General features: G+C 48.2%; 1 protein-coding gene across 1 annotated transcript; it reads left to right on the forward strand.

Moving 5' to 3' along the window:
- Positions 1–410: 410 nt before the first annotated feature.
- On the forward strand, positions 411–6050 carry TCF15 (transcription factor 15). The gene is made up of 2 exons (XM_063077242.1): positions 411–989; positions 5398–6050. The coding sequence occupies exons 1-2, from the start codon at positions 465–467 to the stop codon at positions 5470–5472; spliced, it is 600 nt and encodes a 199-aa protein (XP_062933312.1). The 5' UTR covers positions 411–464; the 3' UTR covers positions 5473–6050.
- The last annotated feature ends 16554 nt before the right edge of the window (positions 6051–22604 follow it).

Here is a 22604-nt window from a genome sequence, read left to right on the forward strand (position 1 = left end):
CACAGGATTAGAATTTGAGGGAGGAAAGACCCGAGCTGGTTTCTCTGCCATCCACTTTCCGAACGAGGAAACCGAGGCCAAGAGAGGAGAAGGCCTCCCAGAGGGTCTAGCTGAGGACAAGAACTTCGGATCTCGGCACACCCCGCCCCACCCGTCCAGACCTCCAGCACTTGCCCAGCTAGCCAGCGGGGACTGGGAGCCTCCGGGGCGGGCCACCAGCTCCCGGGCCTCTTTCAACCTGGGAACGGGGGCGGTGGGCGCGTCGCCATTGGCTGGCGCTCGGCGAGCGCCTCCCCATTGGCGGGGGCGGAGCCGTCCGCGCCCCCGGCCGGGGCGGTGCCGAGCTTGGCCCCTCCCCCGGCTATAAGGCGGCGGCCGGCGGGGCCGTGGGAGCGCGCGGGAGCGCACGGCGGGGCGCGGCCGACGCGGGGACGCGGCGCAGGGAGGGACGCGGCCGGGCGCCCATGGCGTTCGCGCTGCTGCGCCCCGTCGGAGCGCACGTGCTGTACCCGGACGTGCGGCTGCTGAGCGAGGACGAGGAGAACCGCAGCGAGAGCGACGCGTCGGACCAGTCGTTCGGCTGCTGCGAGGGCCTGGAGGCGGCGCGGCGCGGCCCGGGCCCCGGGGGCGGGCGGCGGGCGGGCGGCGGCGGCGGCGCGGGCCCCGTGGTGGTGGTGCGACAGCGGCAGGCGGCCAACGCGCGGGAGCGGGACCGCACGCAGAGCGTGAACACGGCCTTCACGGCGCTGCGCACGCTCATCCCCACCGAGCCGGTGGACCGCAAGCTGTCCAAGATCGAGACGCTGCGCCTGGCGTCCAGCTACATCGCGCACCTGGCCAACGTGCTGCTGCTGGGCGACGCGGCCGACGACGGCCAGCCGTGCTTCCGTGCGGCCGGCAGTGCCAAGAGCACCGTCGCCGCCGCCGCCGACGGCGGCCGCCAGCCGCGCTCCATCTGCACCTTCTGCCTCAGCAACCAGCGCAAGGGGGTGAGTGCGCGGCGCTCCCGGACCGCGGCCTCGGGGACGCGTTTGGCGGGGGACGGGGCGTCTCGGAGAGCCAAAGAGAAGCAGAGACACCAGCGAAGCTAGGGGGAAGCGACGGGGAATTAGTGGAGGTGCGGCGCCCCAAGCCCAGGGTCTGGTGTGGACAGAGCCACTCACTTAATGCCCCCCAACAGAAAGGGTGCGGGGAAGCCCAGAGCTCGGGTCTGATTTCATTGCTCGTTGAGGGATACCCCCTCCAACTAAGGGTGCGCTGGAACATCCTTCCTCCTGGGAAGAGGGCGCGAGGAAAGAATAACAAAGACTATCCTTTATTGACTCTTCCTCTGTGCTTGGTGCACTCTCGTCCTCTTTTTTTTTTTTTGACCTTCACAAGGATCTTGCTAGATAGGTCATTTTAATGCCCATTTTATCACTGATGAGGATCGGAGGATCAGAGAGGTGAAATCACATGCCCACATTTACTCAGCTAGGAAGCCAGAATGCAGGCTCTGGGTTTGCTGGGTATATTGCCCTGAGCTACCCCCAACTTGAAATAATTGTCTCCCAATCCTGAGACCTGACCCAAGAGCAGGAGACAGAAGAAAGGGGTCACACCCCCAACCAAGAGCCTGAGGTAACCAGCTGGTGAGCAGGAGGAGTGAAGAAGGGGGTCCCCTGAGAGCACCCAGCCTCAGAAGGGATGTAATGTTGGAAGAGGGCACTGTTGGGTCAGCAGGACAGAGCTAGGGTGAGCTCCTGCAATGTGTCCTAGGTGAGAATGTGAACCATGCTGGCAGGGGATGGGTGGGGGCTGGGGGGCAGCAGAGATTGCCAGGGGGACTTCTTGGCTGAAAGCTTGCCCAGGTCTCAGAGCCTGCTTCAGCCCCAGGCTCTCCTTTCTGGCCTGGACTTTTCCTACAATGAGGAAGCCTGTCTGTCTGACAGCTTTGGATTCCAGCAGCTGCAATTTACATCTGGGGGAAACAGGTTGAGAGAGTTCTGACTGGCTTTTGGTGGCCAAGTGAAAGGGGATGGGATTGGAGTGAAGCCCTCTGACTCCTCCAGTCTTTGCTCTACCCTGTTCTGGGGAGGCTTCCGTGTCCTGGCCTCAAACCACCCCCTTCTGGCTCATCAGACTCCCTGCCTGGCCTCTCACCCCATGGCTGCCTTAGTTTCCCTGAATCAGTCTTCTTTGCCTTGGACTTATACTCTCTAAAGGGTCCTTGCTGCTCCCAGCTGTGGTTCCCTGTCAGTGCCCTAGGCTGGGCCAGGAAGTCAGGCGTGGTCCTTCAGGCATCCAACCTGGGGTGTAAAGGGCTGACTGGGCCCTGGATGATATGATACTTCCTGACTGCTTTCACCCATTCATTCAGTTCAGCAACCCTTAACTCCCAACAGCTGCCTTTGGTTGGCTCTAAGAATATACCTAAAGGAGCAGGTTGTAGGTTCCCCCCCACCAGTCAGGAACTCACAGCACAGCATCAGGGTCAGGGCAGGGAGGTGGCAGGAAAGGGAAGCTCAGAGGAACTGTCAGAGCCCAGAGGAAGCCCCTGACCCAGGGTGAGAAGGGGATTCTATGCTAAATTCCTGAAGGATGCTTGGCAGATGAAGGGGTAGGGAAGGGTGTTTTAGGGGAGGCAGAGACTGGCTGATGACCACCACAGCAGTCTTCATGAGCACTGATCTATGCTAACCGCTCTCCACATGTTGTTACTGAAATCCCTCAGCAGCCAGGAATGAGCCGCTGTGGTTATCCCCAGCTGCTTAGAGACGCTGCCACTGGTTCAGAGACACACAGCCTGTGGTGGAGTCAGGATCTGAACTCAGGCCTGCCTGATTGGGAAGGGGAAAAGGCTAGAGAGGAAGGGCCCTGTAACTGCAGTCCTGGGGAGAAGGGGTCTGTCACATGCCCACCCCCACAGCAGGCAGGCTGGGGGCTTCTCTGCAGGTCTCAGGCCTGTCCCACAGCTCACGGGGGCCTCGCCCAGGCCTGGCTGTTTCCTTCGGATCTGTCTGTGGGACCAAGAACCTAGCCAAATTTGGCTGCAGAAGCCATGCTCTGCTCCTCTGGGAATAGGCGAGAGGGGCGATCCTGGCCAGCTCTGGCCCCTGGAAGGCTTGACTGGAAGAAAACTGGCTGTTTGGGGAAGTCCCTGATCCCTCTGAGCTTTGGGGCCCAGGGAGCTCCAAGACCCCAGGGGACCCTATCCCTTCACCCTGAGCTACCACCTCCCCGCCATACTGGCTGGTCTGGGGGGCTGGGGTCACCATGGAAACAGTTCCTCATAGCATCTTCCTGTTTAAGGAGGGGGTAGGTGTCGCCCTCTGTTGTAGAAATGGAAAGTGGGAGATAGAAAGAGGGTTCTTGTCTCTGCCCTGTTTTCCCTTTTGTCACCTGATGGTGGGGGTTGGACCAGATCATCTTGTAAGGCTCTCCCCTGTTGATGTACCTAGCTCGGGAGCAGAGATGTAGCTGGGGCCATCAGGCGCCATCAACAGATGATGCTGAAAACAATACTTGTGAACATTTAGTGCACACTTACTATGTTCCTGACGCTGTGCTAAAGGCTTTACCTGTGTTGGCTTGTGTAACCTGTGTTAACTTGTGTAATCCCGTAAAGTAACTCCGTTTTACTGATAGGGAAACTGAGGCTCAGTGAGGTGAAATCACTTGCCTGAGGTCCAACAGGTAGTCCATGGTCGAGCATGGATGGAAGTTCAGGTCTGTCCCAATTGAACCCATGCCCTGACCATGGTGCTTCCCAAAGACCCCTGGTGCTGAGTTCCTAAGGGATAAATAAACTGGGCCTAGTCAGCACCTCTTCTAAGCGCTCTTGGCAGTTTACACAGCTGAATCCACATTCGACTGCACCTTGGGAAGGCAAATAGAATCACTTTGTCTCCATTTCATAGATGAAGAAACTGAGGTTCAGGGAAGTGGACAGTCCTAACATTTTCAAGGGACGCAAGTTTCCAGATGACCTCCAGACTTGGGGTGCGAGGAAGCTCTCCTGTCCCTGAGAACTTAAAGAGCGACAACGGGGGAGGCCGGTTTTCTATCCCCCAACATCAACACCACACCCCCCTCCTCCCACCCTTATCCTCCCTTCTCAGACACTCCTGCCAGAGTTTGTCTGAGAAGCCCAAGCCCCAGGCTCTGCTGGGACTGTGGCCTCAGCCCTCAAAATAGCCCTGACTGAATGAACATGCTGTCCCTGGGCTGAGAGGGCCTCCAGGGAGGCTGGGCTACATCTGGATGGATCTGCCCCAACCTGGGCCCGGGGGCAGAGAGGGGCAGGGGGCAGAGCTCCCAGATGGTCAGCTATTTCTCTAGATGGGCTGAGAAAGCTGCCTGCTCATTTACAATAGGACAGATAGTTGGACAACATGGGTTTCTAGCCCAGCAATTTTATTAACTGGCTGGATGCCTCTGGGCCAGTCACTCAACATCTGGAGGCCTCAAAGGAGAGGGTACCTTAGTGTCTGTGACCTCTCTGGCTTACAGTGAGGGTAAAACCCATATATCCAACCTGAGAATGTCAACGAGAGGGGCAGGTACAGAATGCCAATGTGGGATGAGAGACTGGTGGCTGCAGGGACTGCCACCATTAGCTCGTCTTCCAGTGGCCACCACGTGATTCAAGCAGCATCGATTGGCTCCTGCTCCAAGCCAGGTTCTGGGCTGGAAATGGGGCCACAGAGTGAAGAACTCCTTTTCCCTGCCACTCCCTGAGCTCCCAGCCTGATGGGGAAACAAAGGAGAGACCCCGCCTTCTCCTGAGTTTTGTCCCTGTGGAATGTCCCCGGAAAGGCAGGAAGTACTAGGCAGTTTCAGGAATAGAGAAACCTTCCCAGGGAGACAAGGCTTGATTGCATGTTCCTGGCAAATGGAACACCCAGAGTGAAGGCTGCTTTTGAAGGTGGATGAGTAAGCCACTGGGCATACGGGCAGGGTGGGCAGAACCACTGTGGGGTTGTTTGTTTTACCCTCTAATGCAAAATATTGTGCTTTAAAATGTATGAGATTTTTTTTTTTAAGCCATAGATCATATTGGGAAGAAATGGAAAAGGTACAAAAGTATATAGAGTGGAAAAGCCTCCCTCCCATCATTAAATTCCTCTCCTGTCTCCCCATCATTAAATTCCTCTCCTCTGAGGAAATCCATTAGCAATTTCCCACATGCATGTCTCTCTAGAACTCTCAGCACAGAGGAGCGTTCATTCATTTCTGCCTCTTCCTTTTGTCCTTAAACGATGTGATTTGACAGCATTCCATAATGAGTTTTTTCTGCTCTTGTGTGGCTGAACTGTGATTTATTTATAAAGTCCCCTGTTGATGGACACAAGGTTAGTTCCAGTGTTCATGATGACCTGATCAAACTTCCTAACACCTCTTTCTCTCTTCCTGCAGGGTGGCCGCCGTGAACTGGGAGGCAGCTGCTTGAAGATGAGGGGAGTGGCCCCACTTCGAGGGCCACGGAGATGAGCCTGGTTCCCTGTGGTATTTGCTCCAAGCAGGATCCCGAAGAAGGAAGCCAGGAGCCAGCCACTGGCTGGACAGGGGAGAAGACCCCAGGAGCCTAACCCACCCCTTCTTGGTGTAGGGACCAGGGGACAATGGCCTGGGCCCAGGACCCTCTGGGCAGAGCCCCTGGGACATCTCCACCCCACCCTGGAGAGCTGTGAGGACCCATTCAGCCTGCCCAGCCCTGGCTAGTCAGAGACAAGGCAGAACTTTTGGAAAAACAAAGATAGTTGGTGAGAGAGGGTGTGTGCATGTCTGTAAATGAGTGTGGGTGTGTGTGTGAGAGAGAACTGGTGGGTTTAAAATAAAAGTTATTTTTAAATAAAAAATGTCCCCAGCTAAGGAAGGGAAGGGTCTGTGGACATCGGAGGTCAGAGGTGGCCCCTCCCTGGAACTAGAAAGAGGCGCAGGTGTCACAGGTGCTGCCCTGAGCCCTGAAACAGGTGGGGCTGGGAAGGCAGGCACAGCCCCCTCCCCAGAAGTAGAGATCACCAAACTTTCCTCACAGTCTTCCATTTGCCACATGTTCTTGAACAACTGTTAGGTGTCTGGTATGGTTGGTAAAGAAATCTTAATTTTATTTATTTTTGAATAACGACTATATTCATTTCATTCACATGGCTCAAAATTATTCAAAAGGCGTATATATGCTGAAAGTCTCCCTCCCCTTGTCCTCCAGCCACTGGCTGTCCTCTCTGAGGGCAGCCTCCGTCCCGTCACCAGTTTTTTGCGATATCCCCATTTCCTATGAACAGTCGAGCAAAACACAAATGATAGCACATTGGACACACTTTCTGCTCCTTCCTTTTTTTTTTTTTTTTTAAACCTTAATCTACCTTGTTGTCATCCCAAGTCAGTACATAAACGGTATCTTCATTCCATTATTAGCTTCTGCTTACTGCATTTTATGAACATACCATACTTTAATGTATCCCTCTTTGATGCCATCACAAACAGGGCTGTGTAGGCACGCATTTTTTTCACACATGCAAGTGAGTGTAAGCTATAGGGGCCTATTCTCACATCTGTTTTAGCTGAGATGATGAATGACACCCAAAGGCACGTGGCAGGGTGACACCCTGAGGTCTGTCCACCTTTAAGGCCCAAAACAGCTCCTTCCCCTGTCCTGGAGGTACCCGGATCGAGTGCCAGCCCTGTTACTCCGGTTAACTCCCAGCAGCCCTGGGAAATGGGGGCTGGTGTTTCTCCCATTTTACAGATTTAGCTGAGATGGTGATGGGGACAGCTGGTCAGTGGAGCCAGGAGTTCTTGGCTCTCTCTGGCTGGAGCTGTGTCCCTGTGAGGCCAGCGTCAGACAAGCAAAAGAGACTGGAGGGAGGGAAAGGTAGGGAGAAGCCAGAGCCTCCTGGCTGTACCGAGGCGCCCTTTCCTCAGCAAGATACATTCGTATGCCTATTTTTAAAATTTGTTTAACACTTACTTAGTGTTTACTGACTGAAGTCTGGCTCCAGAGGCACAGTCACTTTCCCCCTGCTCTGCTCCCCCCGCAACCTCCCACCGCTCATTTGACCCTGATTGCACATGTATCAGGGCTGCCCATTTTGCAGATCAAGAAACATTTACAAGTGTTCTCTGTGCACGTCACTGTGCTAAACACCACAGAGGTGAGCCCAACCAACCTGGTCTTCCTCAGATGAAAATTGAAGCCCAGGGAGAACAAAAGACAGGAGTTGCCTGAATTGCCAGTGCAGGTCATGAACCACTGCACTTCACCCCTTTGGTAGGAGGAATAGAGGAAAGAGTGCCCCAGGGGGCCAGGGTTCCGCCCAGGAGAGCTTTCCAAGTGCCCTCTACCTCACTTCCCCAGCATTCCAGGGACACTGGTCTTGCCTATCCTGTGTCCCAGTGCAGCCACGCTTCCCCCTTTGGGAGCTAATTAGGAAAGCATATTGCTCTGTCTGCGCCTACCCTGGTCCAGGTACAGCAGCCTCTGGCAAAGTCACAGGAAAAGGACCATGACCTTGTCAATGGCAGGAAACCTGGGAGTGGGGGCAGAGCAGATGCTTGGGTGCTCTGGGCTGGAGGCCCAGTTCTGCTACCAGATTTGCTGGGCTACCCTCTAGATATGGTTTGACTTCTCTGGGCCTCTCTGGCCCAATCTCTACCCAGCAAGAGCAACTAAAACAGAAAGATAAGCATTTGTTTTGCTTTGTTAAATCGTTTTTAATAGATCATTTCTGTACTGGGTAAATAATTCAAGTTGAATCAAATAGTATGCAGTGAAAGTGTGTACGTCCCTAGGGCCCCTCCCCAAAGGCAATAGCTGTCAGCAGTTTCCTGTGTGTCCTTCCAGAAAGGCTCTATACTGACTACTATTTCTGAAAAAATATTTGTAGGTTTCTCTGCTTGTTTTCATTGTAAAAAATTCAAATGCTAGAAGACCCTAGAAACCACTCATCCCAAAGACAACCACAGTTAGCACTATAGTCCTGCTGAGGTCTTTGTTAAATACACACTTATATATACACTTAAACTTTTATTTATGGTATGCTGAGTGAAACTATCAAAATATAACATGCATTCAGGAAAATGCACGTGTCGTGAGTGTATAGTCCAGTGCATTTTCACAAACAGCACATGTGTACCCAGCATGCAGATCAAGAAATGCAATTAACAGCTTCCCAGGAATTTCTCTTGCACTTCTACTGATACTAGATTCTTTCAATTATACTTCCTTTGAGATAGATAATACACTTAGTTCACAATTCAAAAGGAGCATAAGAGAATAAACTGCCAATGCATATCCTTCCCTCCTAGCTGCTCAGTTCCAGTTCTCAGAGGCAACTACTGTTAACCAGGGTCTTAGGGACTCCTGCAGATGTTCTGCGTATACAGGCAAGTTACATATATATATTGTTTTTCCACACAAGTGGCAGCATTTTACACACTCTGCACTTGTATTTTTTTTTTTTCCTTAATATTTCTCGGAGACCCTTGGTGCTCAAAGAGCTGTCTCATGCTTTTTCACAGGTGCATAGTGCTCCACTCTGCACATTTTGCAGCTTGCTGTCTTCCTAGGTAATGGACAGTTAATGTCCAGGAAATTTATGAGCTGCAAGGCCAGCCCCACACACGTGACTTGGGAGAACCCCAGCTGTGAACCAATACGTCTGGGGGCCATTTTCCTAACATTGCCCCCTCCCCCAATACATATACTGTCCACCTCCAGGATGGGCCAGCCCAGCCAGGCTTCTCCAGGCCAACCTGGGGCCAGAGAAATAAAACTGCTCAAAGGGAAAAAAAACTAAGGCTGAGGGGGGTGGAATGACCAACTCCAGCCAGGCCACCTTGTACCCTGAAGGGTCACACTCTCCACCCAAACCTTCGACACAAGAAGCATCAGCACAAGAATGATCAAGTTCATTTCACAGTGAGGAAACGAGACCTTTAAAGCAGAGGAAGCAAACCAACCGAGGTCCCCAGTGAGTCCCTGGTCTTGCTGAGTCACCAGGAACCCAGGTCTCCCTCGTCACCATGCAAGGCTCTTTTCTCAGAGGTCACCCATGGCAATGGGGAAACTGAAGCCCAGAGGGACAGCATTTGGAGCTGAGCAGGGCTGCGAACACAGGGCTCCGAACACAGGGCTCCTTCTTCCAGCCCAGGGTTCCCCCACCACATTAGGTTCCCTTCACTGGCCCAGGCCACTCCTATTTTATGAGGCTCCTATTAGGTTAAAAATTAAAAACACCACTAAATGGTTCTGAAAACTATAGCATATTCAGCAAGTTAACTCTTAACCACCTACACAGTCACAAGCACCATGCGTTATTGGGAGAACATTATATAACTAGAGGATTTACAAAAACATCAATTCATGGGACATGCATTTAAAGTTGAATGTCTTCAACCCCATCTGCATCTCTTACCACTGTGTATTTTACCTCATGTGGTTGTGATATCAAAAGTCTAGACCTGGACAGCTAGATGCAATACATGACCTTGGGCTGGATCCTGTACTGCAGGGGGAAAATGCTACAGAGGACATTGTTGACAGAACTGTATATGAGCAATAGATTAAAGAATCATATCAAAGGTAAATTTTCCGAATTTGCTAACTATGGTTATGTAAGAGGATATCCTTATGCTGAAGAAATATACCCTGAAGTACTATTAAGGTAACATACTCCCAAATGGTTCAGGAAAAAATGAACAGTATGTCTGTGAGAGAAAAGGATAAAGCAAATTATTGAAGGATATGGCAAACTGTGAAAACTTGGGGAATCCCGATAAAGGGTATATGGGAGTTCTCCACACTCCCTCCGTCACTTCTCTGCATGTTTATAAATGATCACAGAATAAAAAGTTAAAAAGAAGTTGAGTTATTGGCCCACTATGACATGAGGCCTGCCAAATGGTCTCCTGGCCTCCTCTGACCCACCCTTGCTTTAGCTAGTCCAAGAGAGGGCAGAAAATACCCCCAGTGGACCCAGGCATCCTTGTCCATGACTCTCAGGCCACTGTGCCCCTCAGGAGGCTAAGGTGGACCCAGCCCCTGAGCCTCCTGCCACCGTGATTTATGTCCCTGTGAGCCTCAGCAGCTGTGAGCACAGGTCCCACCGGGCAGTTAGCTGGGGGGGCCAACATTTGCTTCTCAGCGTGTCTAATCCAGACCAGACTTGCAGACCCCACGGGCCTGGGATTGGGCTCCCAGGGGGTCAGGGTTAGAGGGCAGGCCAGCAGGGCCTGGAAACCAGGAAGGCACTGAGTGTGAACTGGCCGAAAGGCAGGAGACCTAGCCTGGTCTAGGTTGGCCACTGTTCCTGTGTGACCCAGGGTGAGTGTCTGCCCGTCTCTGGGCCTTGCTTTTTCTCATCCCAGCACAGCCTATATCCAGTAGACCAGAGGGCTTTGTCAACTGGGACAGACTGGCCTTGTGGGAGGGAAGGCTGGTAAAATATAGGAATTGTTTTTTTCTTAATGGTTTGTAAAAATGCCTGACTTTTTTGAGGGCCTATTATGTATCAGGCCTCAGTGTTTACATAAATAAAATAGCCTACTCAACAAGCTTGTTAGACATATACTCTTATTGCCCCATATTATAGGTGAGAAAATTTAGGTACGAGAGGTTAAAAAACTTGCCCAAGGTCACATGGTGGCCGGTAAGGGAGTGGATGGGCTCTCACCCCACATGGCCTCACCAGGTATGTGCCTAGTCCCGACATTGACAGGGCTCACTAGTCCAAGACACTACTCTGAGTGACTTACACAGATGGCTTCACTCAATCTTGCAACAACCCACATAGGTACTGCTGCTGTCCCCATTTCACAGCCTAGAAAACCAAGCCCAACTCACCCTAGCTAGGCCATGGCACAGCCAGGATTAGAACTGAGGGGTGTCTGGCTCCGGATTCCATGGCCTGAGTCACAGCAGGGAGGTGAAACTCAGCAGGAGGCATAGGATGGAGTTTAACATCATAGACCAACTTAAGGCAGGTGGTTCCGCCTGTCAGTTAGTCAATACACAGTATTGAACTTCTCTGTGGACCACATAAGGCTCTAGGGATGATCAGAGAATAAAACAAATACAGTGCCTGCCCTTGTGCAGGTCATAGCCTATCAGAAAAGCAGGCTCTCAGCAAATAATAGGAATGTGATGGATGCTTCTAAGGCATATGGGAGACCAGTGGCACCATCTGGGATGATGCTTCCAAGGTAAGAAAAGGCTTTGCCAAGTGTGAAAGGTTCTGCAAAGTTTCCAGGCCACCCCTGCATCAGTGTGCATGATGGGGCACCTTCAGGTCCCTGGGCTCCCTCTGAATGTAACCCAATAATCCCTGACGTATCTCCTTTGAGCAAATAGAGCAGCCCCGTGAAGCAGTTTAAGCAACACGAGCCTTGCTGGACAAGAGGATGCTAATAATAGCTATCACTTACCTAGCATTACCTCTGAACCAGGCACTGTTCCGAGCCCTGCAACTCGTTTATCCTCCCCAACCCAGTGACGCATGGGCTGTTATTGTCCTCACAGCTCCCCAAGGTCACACAGCCACTCAATGACAGAGCCAGGATTTGGAACCAGGCACACTGAGGTTCTGCAACAGGAGGCACCTCTCCCCAGGCCAGCAAGGTGGGCCCAGATCCCCTGCTCCATTACACTCCTGGCTGCCGACACACCAGTGTGTCAGGCGAGTGCCTCACATGGTGCTGCCAGCATGTAGTGTGTGCTTAGCAGACACTCCACCAAGGACCAAGAGGCATCATGCTGTCTCAGCCAGTCTGCACAGCCACCCTGCAAGGTTGATTTTACCTATTTCACAGGCAGTGCTCACAGAGCAGCAGTGACCGACCTGCGTCACACAGCTAGGAGTGCAAAGTTAGGCCTCAACGCTAGCTCTGTGGTTTGTCTCAGCTGCAGAAAACCCAGTTTGGAAGATACTGGCAATGGGCTTTTAACCATAGGAGAGGGGTAGGCCAGGGTTTAGGGAGGGAGAAAAGGCGCTGACCAGCTGAGAACTCCGTGGGAACGTCTCTCGCTCCCCAACCCCACCCTACCCCAGGGCCTCCCCCAGGCAGCAGCCAGGGCAGGAAAACCATGGGGTCAGGGAGATGGTCTTGGATTCCCAAGCAGCACACCCTCTCGCTCCCCGCTGCAGGATGGTTGTGGAGCCACCCAGGAGCTGGTCCTGTCTTTGGTTCTCTCTAGCCTCACTTTCCCCTGGCTGCAGCTGCTCCCCTCCCCCACCCCTCCTCCACCTTCCCTGCCTCTCCCCCACCCTCTCCGCCTAGGCCCACAGCCTCCCCAGCCCCTGGCTCTCAGAAAGCCCTGGAAAGGCTGCTTTCTTTGAGACAGGAAGGTGTCCTCAAGTCTCAGGAAGGAAAAACAGTCCAGCTGAACCCACCAAGACCGTCTCCAAGGGGCCGGGACTGGCGCCTGGCCAGGGCTGACATCACCTGGGAACCGCCACAGCCACAGCTGCAGCACGCCTCCTGGGGGGACGCGCTTTGCTATTTAAAAAAATAATAATAATAATAATAAAAAAACTTTTCCAGTCTGGTGTTTTTAAATGTGCTTTTTATAGTGGGCCTTGGGGCGTGGGTGTTTTGGTGTCTCCCCACCCCCCTTTTTCCTGACTGTCCTCATTTCTCACACCGCACAGTGTAATGTAACCTTTAACCAATTACGACTAATTCCCGGGGATTCTGGGTGGGATCTCCTTCCAGGCCTGACCCTCTCAGATTGTCTTTTATCTGTCTAGAAACAGTGAATTTCAACTTCTAAAAAATATCGATAATATTCACCTGTGGTACTAAATTCAAAATGTACCTAAGGGCGTTAGGTGAAAAAGCACGTCTGTCCCCCTGCTCTTTAGTCAACTGGTCCCTGTCCCCTAAGGGAACCCCTCTTCAATTTTATTCAACACCATCTTCTATAGTTCTTACTGTGTGCCAGGCACTCTTATAAGCAATTATCTAATATTAACTCATTTAGCCCTCATAAAAACCCCAAGAGGTAGAGCTTCCACTGGCTGTTATCCTGTGAATGTTGCCAAAGATATTCTATGCACGTGAAAGCACATCTAGATCTAGAATCTCACCCCCTCCCTTTTTAAAAAATGAAATAGAAGATTATTATACATGCTGGTCTGTACTCTGCTTCACTTACTTAAAATATATCTTGGGAATCACTTTGTATTGGTGCATAAAGAGATTCCTCATTCATCTTTATAGCTATGTAATATTCCCTACTGTGGAAGGATGTACCAAATATAATTAATGCATACACTCTTGGCGGACATTAAGGATGTTTCCAATCTTTTCTCTTATGCATTACACTGCAGTGGACAGCCAGAGTGATCTTCATAAGCATAGGTTGGATGCTGTCATTCCAATACTCAAAATTCTTCATCTTCCCCTTTGTATGCAGAGGGGCGTCTTAAATTTGGGGTTATCAAGAACGCTTTTGAGACTCTGATGAAAGTAATGAACCTGTTCCTCCTCAAAAAAAGCTTATGGACAGTCAAGCTTCGTGTGAGGTTCAGGGATTTCTGGAAACCCTACCCGTGGACACAATAGTGCCAAGACACCTCCCCCAGATGTGTGCCGTGCCCATGGCTTTGGATTGGGTACTTTGGACTTTCAGCTCTGCTGCTTCTGAGTTGTGAGGCCTTAGGAAAATTGCTTAATCTCACCACGCCTCACAAAACCAAGGCTTTTCTCATCTCTAAAGTGGGGCTAATTATAGTGGCTTGCTGCCAGGATTGTGAAAAATAAATTAGATCCAGACTCTGAAGTGTTTAGCACAGTGCTCAGCACATAGCAAGTCCTCAACTTGGGTTGGCTGTTGTTGTTATTGATGGTGGTGGCAGTGGTGGTGGGGTTTCTGCAAGATAAATTCCAGCTGGCTGGTTCAGTCACTCAGTAGAGCATGGTGCTGACAACACCGAGGTCAAAAGGGTTGGGATCCCCATACTGGCCGGCTGCACAAAAAAAAAAAAAAAGGTAAATTCCAAGCTCATTCATTTATTCAATAAATATTTATTGAGAACAAACTGTGGGCAGGAAACGGGGGGTTCCGGGAGGTGAGGAGAGGGAGAAGCTTATAAAAAAGCAAACCAAGCCAAGCAGCCCTACATGACAAAGGTGCTCAGGACTCTAAAGGTGGGAGATGTGAGGGGTTGAGGGAGCACTGAAGAGGTGAAGGCCAAGTCAGCCTGGAGTGAAGATCATCAGGGAAGGGTTCACAGATGAGTGATGCCAGGGTGACCTTGAAAGATGAGAGGGGTTGGCCTAGGTAAAAAGGAACGGGGGTAGAGGAGAGAGTACATACACCAGCCTTGAGGGAGAGAGAACCTAAGGCAGCAGAGGAACCTCATGGAGGCTTGGAGTGACTGGGTGTGGGCTTTGAGGGTGAAGAGAGAAGAGCCCGGAGAGCTGGACAGGGCTGGTGGAGGCTTGGTCGGCTGGAGGCAGGGAGGCCAGTAGGAGGCCACTTGGGTTGTCGATGTAAAAATGATGACCTCAGCTAGATAGCAGTCATGAAGGTGTGCAGAAGAGCACAGCAGTCAGGAAGAAATCGGAAGCATAGCCAAGATACCCAGAGTAAGAGACCGATGGAGTGTGGGGAGAGGGCGGGTTGAATAGAAAAGGCCAATTCGTGACCCTCCCCTGCTCAACTCTGCGGTGACTGGCTTCCCATCACTCTGTATTAGTCTGTTTCTGTTGCTTATAACAAAATGCATGAAACTGTGTAATTTGTAAGAAAATGAAATTTATTGCTTACAATTTTGGAGGCTGGAAAGTCCAAAGTCCAGAGAACACATCTGGTGAGGGTCTTGGTGGTGGCAACAGGGACTGCAGAGTATCACATTGTGAAAAATGGTGGAACAGAGAGAGACTGGGACACCAACCTCCTCATTCACTCTCCTTTTAAAGCCCTCCGAACCATGCCCCTGCCCACCATTATTAATCCATTCACTACTGCATGGTCCTATAGCCTAATCACCACTTCAAGGCTCCAACCTGCGATTGCTGTTATAGGATTTCCCACCCTCAACAGTTACAGTGGGGATTAAGCTTTGGGGGGACATCCAACCCAAGGTACACTCTTACAACCAAATTCAAAGTTCTCACCTGGCCTGCAATTCCCTGCAGACCCTTGTAGCCACATCACCCTCTCTCTCTCCATTTGCTCTCTGGGCTCCAGTCACACCAGCTCTCTTGCTGTTCCTAGAACACTCCAGGCATGCTCCAGCCCCAAAGCTTTTGCCCTGACACTTTCCTCTGCCTGGAATGCTCCTCCCCGAGATCTCCTCAAGTCTTGCTAGTTCACTTCATGCAGACCTCTGTTTAAATATCACCTCCTCAGAGAGGTCTGCCCATATCACCTTAGCACCCTAGCTAAAATAGCACCCCCCTTTCAATCTTTGTTTTTATTGTAGTAAAATATAAAAAATATGTAAAAATACATAACCTAAAATTCACCATTTTTAAATTTATTCGTGAATATTTATTGAGAAATTACTGCGTGCCAGACACAATGGTTAGGTAATGTAGCCTTTGGGTGGGACTTACAAGCAGAAGGACAAGCATATTTTAACAAAAAACAGCTTCTTAACTAGTAAACAACAAAGATGGCAAAACTATCAGCATGCAAAAGAACCACCACCACAAAATTCAGGCTTGATACACAGCCCCCTGAAATATATATAGCCCCTTCCACCCTTACATGACATTTTTTTTCCTGGTTATATCAGCAATAGGAGGTACACAAAAATTCACCATTTTAACCATCTTAACAGTCCAGTGGCATTAGGCGCATCTGCAGTACTGCACAACCATCACTGCTATCCATTTTCATCCCAAACACAATCCTTACCCACTTTACTCATCTTAATTTTTCTTCTTAACAGTTATTGCTCCCTGACACCATGACACTTGTTTATCTACTTATCGTGTTTACTGCCTGTGTCTTTCAACTAGAATGGAAGCTACATGAGAGCAGGGACTTTGCCTGTGTGTCCCACGGCTATCTCACCAGCCCTTCGACAGTGCCCAGCACATGGTGGGTGCTCAGAAAATGGTGGTGGATACGTTAACTGGTGGAGGGCATTCTTCTAGAGATGCAGGAGACTGGTGGAGAAACAGACTGGATCCTTGCATGATCAGGGCACGTGCCTTCTTGCCACCCCCACCCGCTTCCATCTTCATCCTTCTCTCCAGCCCCACTGGGCTGTGCCACTCCCCTGCTCTGCTCCACCACAAAGCCTTTACCCAAGTTTTTCCCCTCATTGGAAATACTGTTTCTTCACTTCCTTCATGTATCAAAATCTTCTCCATTTTTCAAAACCCTGCTTAAAACCCACTTTCACTAGGAAGAATTCCCAGACAAATCTTCATACACATACCAACCCCTCTCCCTTTCCAACATTCCCAGGATACTGTGTTTCTGCCTGAAATTAGCCAGGTCTCTTTTGGTTGTAAGTGACAGAAATCTATCTCAAAGTGGCTAATGCGAAAAAGAAGAAAGCTTAGTTATTGACTTCTAGAATGGAGTTCAGGAGAATTGATTTCATGGCCAGATCCAGGAGGTGACCATATGATATCATTAGAACATTATCTCTCTCTCCACCTCTCATCCCTACTTTCTTCTCAGCTGCATTGTCAGAAAGACTCTTTTCTTTTGGTGAGCAAAGATGGCTACCAGCAACTCTGGATTATGGTTTATCCATTTAGAACCGCTTATGGAGTGGGCCCTTTCTCTCGTGGTTGTAGCAAAAGTCCTGGGGAAGGCCCCCATTGTCCAGCCTTGGGTCACATGCCCACCCTGGTGGCAAACTCTGTGGCAAGAGGGATGAAGTGTTCTGATTGGCCAGGCCTGGTCATGGGCTCATCTCTGAAATGGATGTGAGGTTTTCCTGGTCTGAGCTACAAGAACTAAGAGTGGAGAAGGGGTAGTTTCCCAAAAGAAAATGGGGAAATGGCCACTCACCCCAGGTGTCACTAGAGATGCCTCTGTTGGAGCACTTACCACACTGCTACCAGGAACTTGAGTTATTTTTGTAGGATGTGTCTTCCCCCTGAATCTGTGAATTCCTTATGGGCAAAATCCAGCACCCAGTACAGGGTCTACCATATGGTCAAAGTCACATGGCCAGTGCTTGATAAACACCAGCATTCTTCCTTCTTCACCTTCATGTTCCCAGGTCCCTTTTGCACTTGGTCCATGACTTGGCCAACTTTGGAGGATCCTGACAAGTGGAGCAGCTCAGTGGACCCACCAGTGGGAGTGCACATGATCCCCGACCTCTGCCATACCCCTCTGGCACAGGACATCTCCCAACACAGGGGGATCTAGAGGCCAGTTTTCAGTCCACATCATCAGTGTGACCTTGAGACAATCTTTTCCCCTCTCTGAGCCTCAGTGTTCATTTCTGTTAAATAGAGGCTGGGAGAGGCATTGACCCAAGAAGCATTTCCTCTTTTTCAGCCTATCACATACCACTTTGTAAGTTTTTCTATGTCTGGGTACCACCTGTGCTGCCACTTACATAATATTTTTTCTTTAAATGGACCCTCTTTTGAAACCATAAATATATTATGTCAAAAGGAAACTTTAGATCCCTTCATAAGTGGAAAACCAGTATCTTGTGCCATAAATAGAAGGTAACCATAAAAATAAGTACAATGAAAGCAAAACAATGTCATTAAATTCTAGCCAGATCCGGTTGCCTGCTGAAGGCTCTGGATGTCTATTTTGTGTTGAAAAGGGGAAGTAAGTGTTAAGAGAGGTGTTAGAAACACACCAGCATTCAAGAGAGACTTTCTCTTTAATAACAAGTTGAAGGAAAACTGGAAAGGGTAGAAAATTCTCACTCTGGTGAAGTGTGGCTTCACTGAGCAGTAGCTCAGGTACGACCTGTTTACCCAGCCCACTCTTAGGAAGTGGTGGACCTGGCCATCCCTTCCTGTGGAGGATCTGCAATTCCATTTATAACAGCATCAAAAGAATAAAATACTTAGGAAGAGACGTAACCTACGAGGTGAAAGACTTGTACACTAAAAGCTACAAAATGTCGCTGAAATAAATTAAAGACATGAATAAATGGAAAGACACCCTCTGTTCATGAATTAGAAGACTTAGTATTGTCGAGATGTCAATGCCACTCAAAGCAATCTACAGAATCAATGCAATCCCTACCAAAATCTCAAGGATTTTTTTTTTTGCAGAAGTAGAAAAATCCATCCTAAGATTCATATGGAATCTCAAGAGACTCCAAATAGCCAAAACAATCTGAAAAAGAGCAAGGTTGGAGGTTTCACATTTCCTGACTTCAAAACTTACTACAAAACTGCAGCCATCAAAGCAGTGTGGTTTTGGCATAAGAACAGACATATAGACCAATGGAAGAGAATGGAGCCTGGAAATAAACCCTCATGTACATGGTCAAATGGTGTGCTTTTCCTTTTTTTTTTTTTTTTTTTTTCGGTGGCTGGCTGGTATGGGGCCCAAACCCTTATCCTTGGTGTTATCACACCACACTCTTACCAACTGAGCTATCTGGCCAGCGCTCATATGATTTTTGACAAGAGCGCCAAGACCATTCAGTGGGAGAAAGGACAGTATTTTCAACAAATGGTGTTGGGAAAACCGAACGTCCATGTGCAAAAGAATGAATTTGAACCGTTACCTTACGTCATCTACAAAAACTAACTCAAAATACATCAAAGTCCTAAATGTAAGAGGTAAAATTACAAAATTTTTAGAAGAAAACATAGAGAGAAAGCTTCATGACACTGGATTTGGCAATGACTTCTTGAATGTAACATGAAAAGCACATGCAGCAAAAGAGAAATTAAATTTTTTTAATTTTACAAAATTTCTTGGACTTTAGAAGAATCAAAAAATTTTGTGCATCCAAAGACAGTATCAACAGAGTAAAAAAGGCAACCCACAGAATGGGGGATAATATTTGGAAAGCATATATCTCCTAAGATTGATATCCAGATTATATAGAGAACTTCTAGAACTCAACAACAAAAAAAGAAATAACCCAATTTGAAAATAAGCAAAAGACTTGAATAGATATTTCATCAAAGAAGACATACAAATGGCCAATAAGCACATGAAAAGATGCTCAATATCACTAATCATTAGGGAAATGCAAATCAAAACTACAATGCAATACCACCTCACACCCATTAGGATGGCTACCATCACAAGTGAAAACAAACAGAAAATAACAAGTGTTAACAAGGATGTGGAGAAATTGGAACCCTGGTGCACCATTGGTGGGAAAGAGACCAGTCTGAAAATTTCCCCCTGATACAGACTCTGTGGGAAACATACAGCAGTTTCCACCACAATGTTAAACATAAATTTAAACATAAAATTATCATATGAGGGCCAGCCCGTGGCTCACTCGGTAGAGTGCGGTGCTGATAACACCAAGGCCACGGGTTCGGATCCTATATAGGGATGGCCGGTTCGCTCACTGGCTGAGCGTGGTGCTGACAACACCAAGCCAAGGGTTGAGATCCCCTTACTGGTCATCTTTTTAAAAAAAAAAAAAAAAAAATTATCATATGAGCCAGCAATTCCACTTCTGGGTATATACCCCAAAGAATTGAAAGCAGGGTCTCAGATATGGTATGTCCATGTTTATAGCAACATTATTTGCCATCACTAAAACATGGAAGCACCCCAAGTGTCCATCAACAGACGAATGGATCAGCGAAAGTGCTGCACACATTCAGCCTTTAAAAAGAAAGGAATTCTGGGCCGAGCCCCTGGCGCACTTGGGAGAGTGCGGCGCTGGGAGCGCGGCGATGCTCCCGCCTGCGGGTTCGGATCCTATATAGGAATGACCGGTGCACTCACTGGCTGAGTGCCGGTCACGAAAACGACAAAAAAAAAAAAAAAAAAAAAAAAAAAAAAAAAAAAAGAAAGGAATTCTGACACATGGTACACCATAGATGAACCTCGAAGACATTATGCTACATGAAATAAGCCAGTCAGAAAAGGACAAATATTATCTGATTTCACTCATATTTGGTACCTTAAGTACTGCTATTCATAGAGACAGAAAGTACAATGGTGGTTTCCAAGGGCTGAGGGGAGGGGGAATGGGGAAGTTGTTTTTTAATAGGTATGAAGTTTTAGATTGGGAAGATGAAAATCTCTGGAGATGGCTGGTGGTGACGGTTGCACAACAGTGTAAATGTACTTAATGCCACTGAACTGTACACTTAAAAGGGGTTGGAGTGGTTTTTACCATTCTATGTTATGCATATTTTAGCACAATTTTTAGGAAAAGATTATGGGATTAAAAATACTGTCTCCACCACTCTCTTCTTTTGGCATCCAGGACACCACACAGCCCTGGCTTTCTTTCCTCCTAACTCACTATCTCCTCCTTCTCTGTCTTTTCCACAGGCCCTTCCTCTGCCTCCTGATCTCTAAATGGTGGGTGGACTCCTTGGTGCTAAGTTTGAGACCCTCTTTTTTATATTAATTTCTGCTGTCTCTTTGAGTGGTTACATGCAATCTAGTTGGCTTCAATGCCCTATATGTTGATGAATTCTAAGTTTATTTCTCCAGTCTCAAACTCTCCCCCTAAGCTTCACCTGTCTCCTCGATATCTTTACTTGGGTATCTCGTCAGTGCCTCCAGCTTGGCATATCAGCAATGTCACTCCAGATTCATCCTCCCCCACCTCCATCACTTGTCCCTCCCACTCCACCCCAGGAAACTACACCACTATCCTCCCAGCTCATGCCAGAAACCCCAGAGTCATCCTTGATTCTTCTTTCGACACCGCACCCAATCCATCAGAATGTCCTATCAGCTGACCCTGCAAAATGCCTCCCAAGTCCAACCATGTCTCTTCATCTCCAGTGCTATATTTCACATCTGCCTTCATATCTTATCCAGATTCTTACAATAGCCTCCTTTCTATAATCCATATAACCCATCTATTTTGTCTCCCTTAAATTCACAGCAGCCAGAGTAATATTTTTAAACTTAAAATCTGATAAAGTTGCTCCACAGTTTAAAACCCTACGATAGTGTTCTGTGTTCTTAGAATAAAATCCAAACTCCTTACCATGGCCCACAAGGTCTCATATGGCACGGCCCCTTCCAATATTGCTGACTTCATCTACTGTCATGCTCTCCCTCAGTCTCTGTGCTTCAGCCATTGGCCCCTTTACTGATCCTCAGATACACCAAACTCTTCTCTACCTCAGAGCCTTTGTACATCCCGTCCTTTCTGCTTGGAATGCCAGCTTCTTCTCATTTTTCAAGTTTTATCTTAAACATCACCTCTTTGGGAAGACCTGTGTGACCTCGTTATATAAAGCAGGGATTAACAAACAATGGGCCATGTTCCAAATCTGGCCCACTACCTGTTTTTGTAAATAAAGTTTTAATGGAACACAGTCATGCCCATTTATTTACATATTGTCTATGGCTGTTTTCCCACTACAATGAAAGAGCTAAGAGTGGTGACAGAGACAGGATGTTCTGCAAAGCCTAAAATATTTACTCTCCGGCCCTTTACAGAAAAATTTTGCCAACCCCCGGTCTAAAGCAATCTTTTCCTCTTCTCAAGTTAATCCCTATTGTATCATCACCCTTACTTCTTACACAGCACTTAAACAACAATCTGCAATTATTTTGCTTGTTGTATGTGTGTTTCTTGTCTCAAAGAAAATTTAGACACAAAAGTATTTAGAAAACAAGCATACAAAAATTTACCTGAAAAGAAGTCTCACAAAGGGGTCCATGTTTTAGAATGGTAAACCACCAAATAAAAACACAACAGATATTTCAAAGTTAAAAAAAAACTACCAAGAGGTTAGTCTGTCCAAGGTAGAAAAAAATAGCAATTTTCTTACATGACTGGTATATCCACAAAGGTAATCATATATTTTCAGACAAAGCATTAAACAAGTAAGAAATAGTTTTTTTAGAGAGTCAGTAATTCACAGGAAAGACTCAAAGCTTCATTTATTTGGGGATTTAGAACGAGACAACGTAGCCTTGGTTTTTCTCAGGGTACAAAATGCTTTTATAATCTGACTATGAGACAAAAATGGCAAAGATTCAATCTGGCTTGCAAAAATTGTCTGTTTCCCACTTCTCTACCCACCGTTAAAACATACAGGAACATTAAAACATTCTCCTTGAGGGAGAAATTGTGTCTGTACGCTTTACCTCGGTATTACCACTACCTAGCACAAGTCTGACTCTTATCAGGAAAAACTGTAAAGAGTTTAAATGGAAAAAAAGAAAAAACCCACAAAGATTACTGGATGTCCTGTGGGGTGCTACACGTTGTCTTCACATCATCGCGGGCTAGCCAATTCTGCAGTGTTTGATACCTTTTGTTAGTACTGTTGATACCTTTTAACAGTACCTATTATTTGTACTGTTGAACACCTCCATAAGTTGTAACAAGACTGATAGTAATACAAATAATTCTTGTCAAAGAGATACAAATAAATTTTGCTCAAGATGCAACTGATTTCCCCCAATCCTCTTGGAAAGAGTTTTGCATCTTTAGCAAATTAATTTCAGCACTTCTCATTTCCTATATAAATGTCTTCTCTTTGGATTCTCCTTTGAACTACTT

The sequence above is a fragment of the Cynocephalus volans genome, chromosome 1 (assembly GCF_027409185.1).
Source record: "Cynocephalus volans isolate mCynVol1 chromosome 1, mCynVol1.pri, whole genome shotgun sequence".
NCBI classification, from domain to species: domain Eukaryota; kingdom Metazoa; phylum Chordata; class Mammalia; order Dermoptera; family Cynocephalidae; genus Cynocephalus; species Cynocephalus volans.

What these genes read in the sequence shown, in the direction of transcription:
- TCF15 (XM_063077242.1), top strand. Translation starts at nt 465, where the DNA reads ATGGCGTTCGCGCTGCTGCGCCCCGTCGGAGCGCACGTGCTGTACCCG. An exon ending in TCAGCAACCAGCGCAAGGGG is followed by an intron (nt 990 to 5,397) that starts GTGAGTGCGCGG and finishes CTCTTCCTGCAG; the next exon opens with GGTGGCCGCCGTGAACTGGG.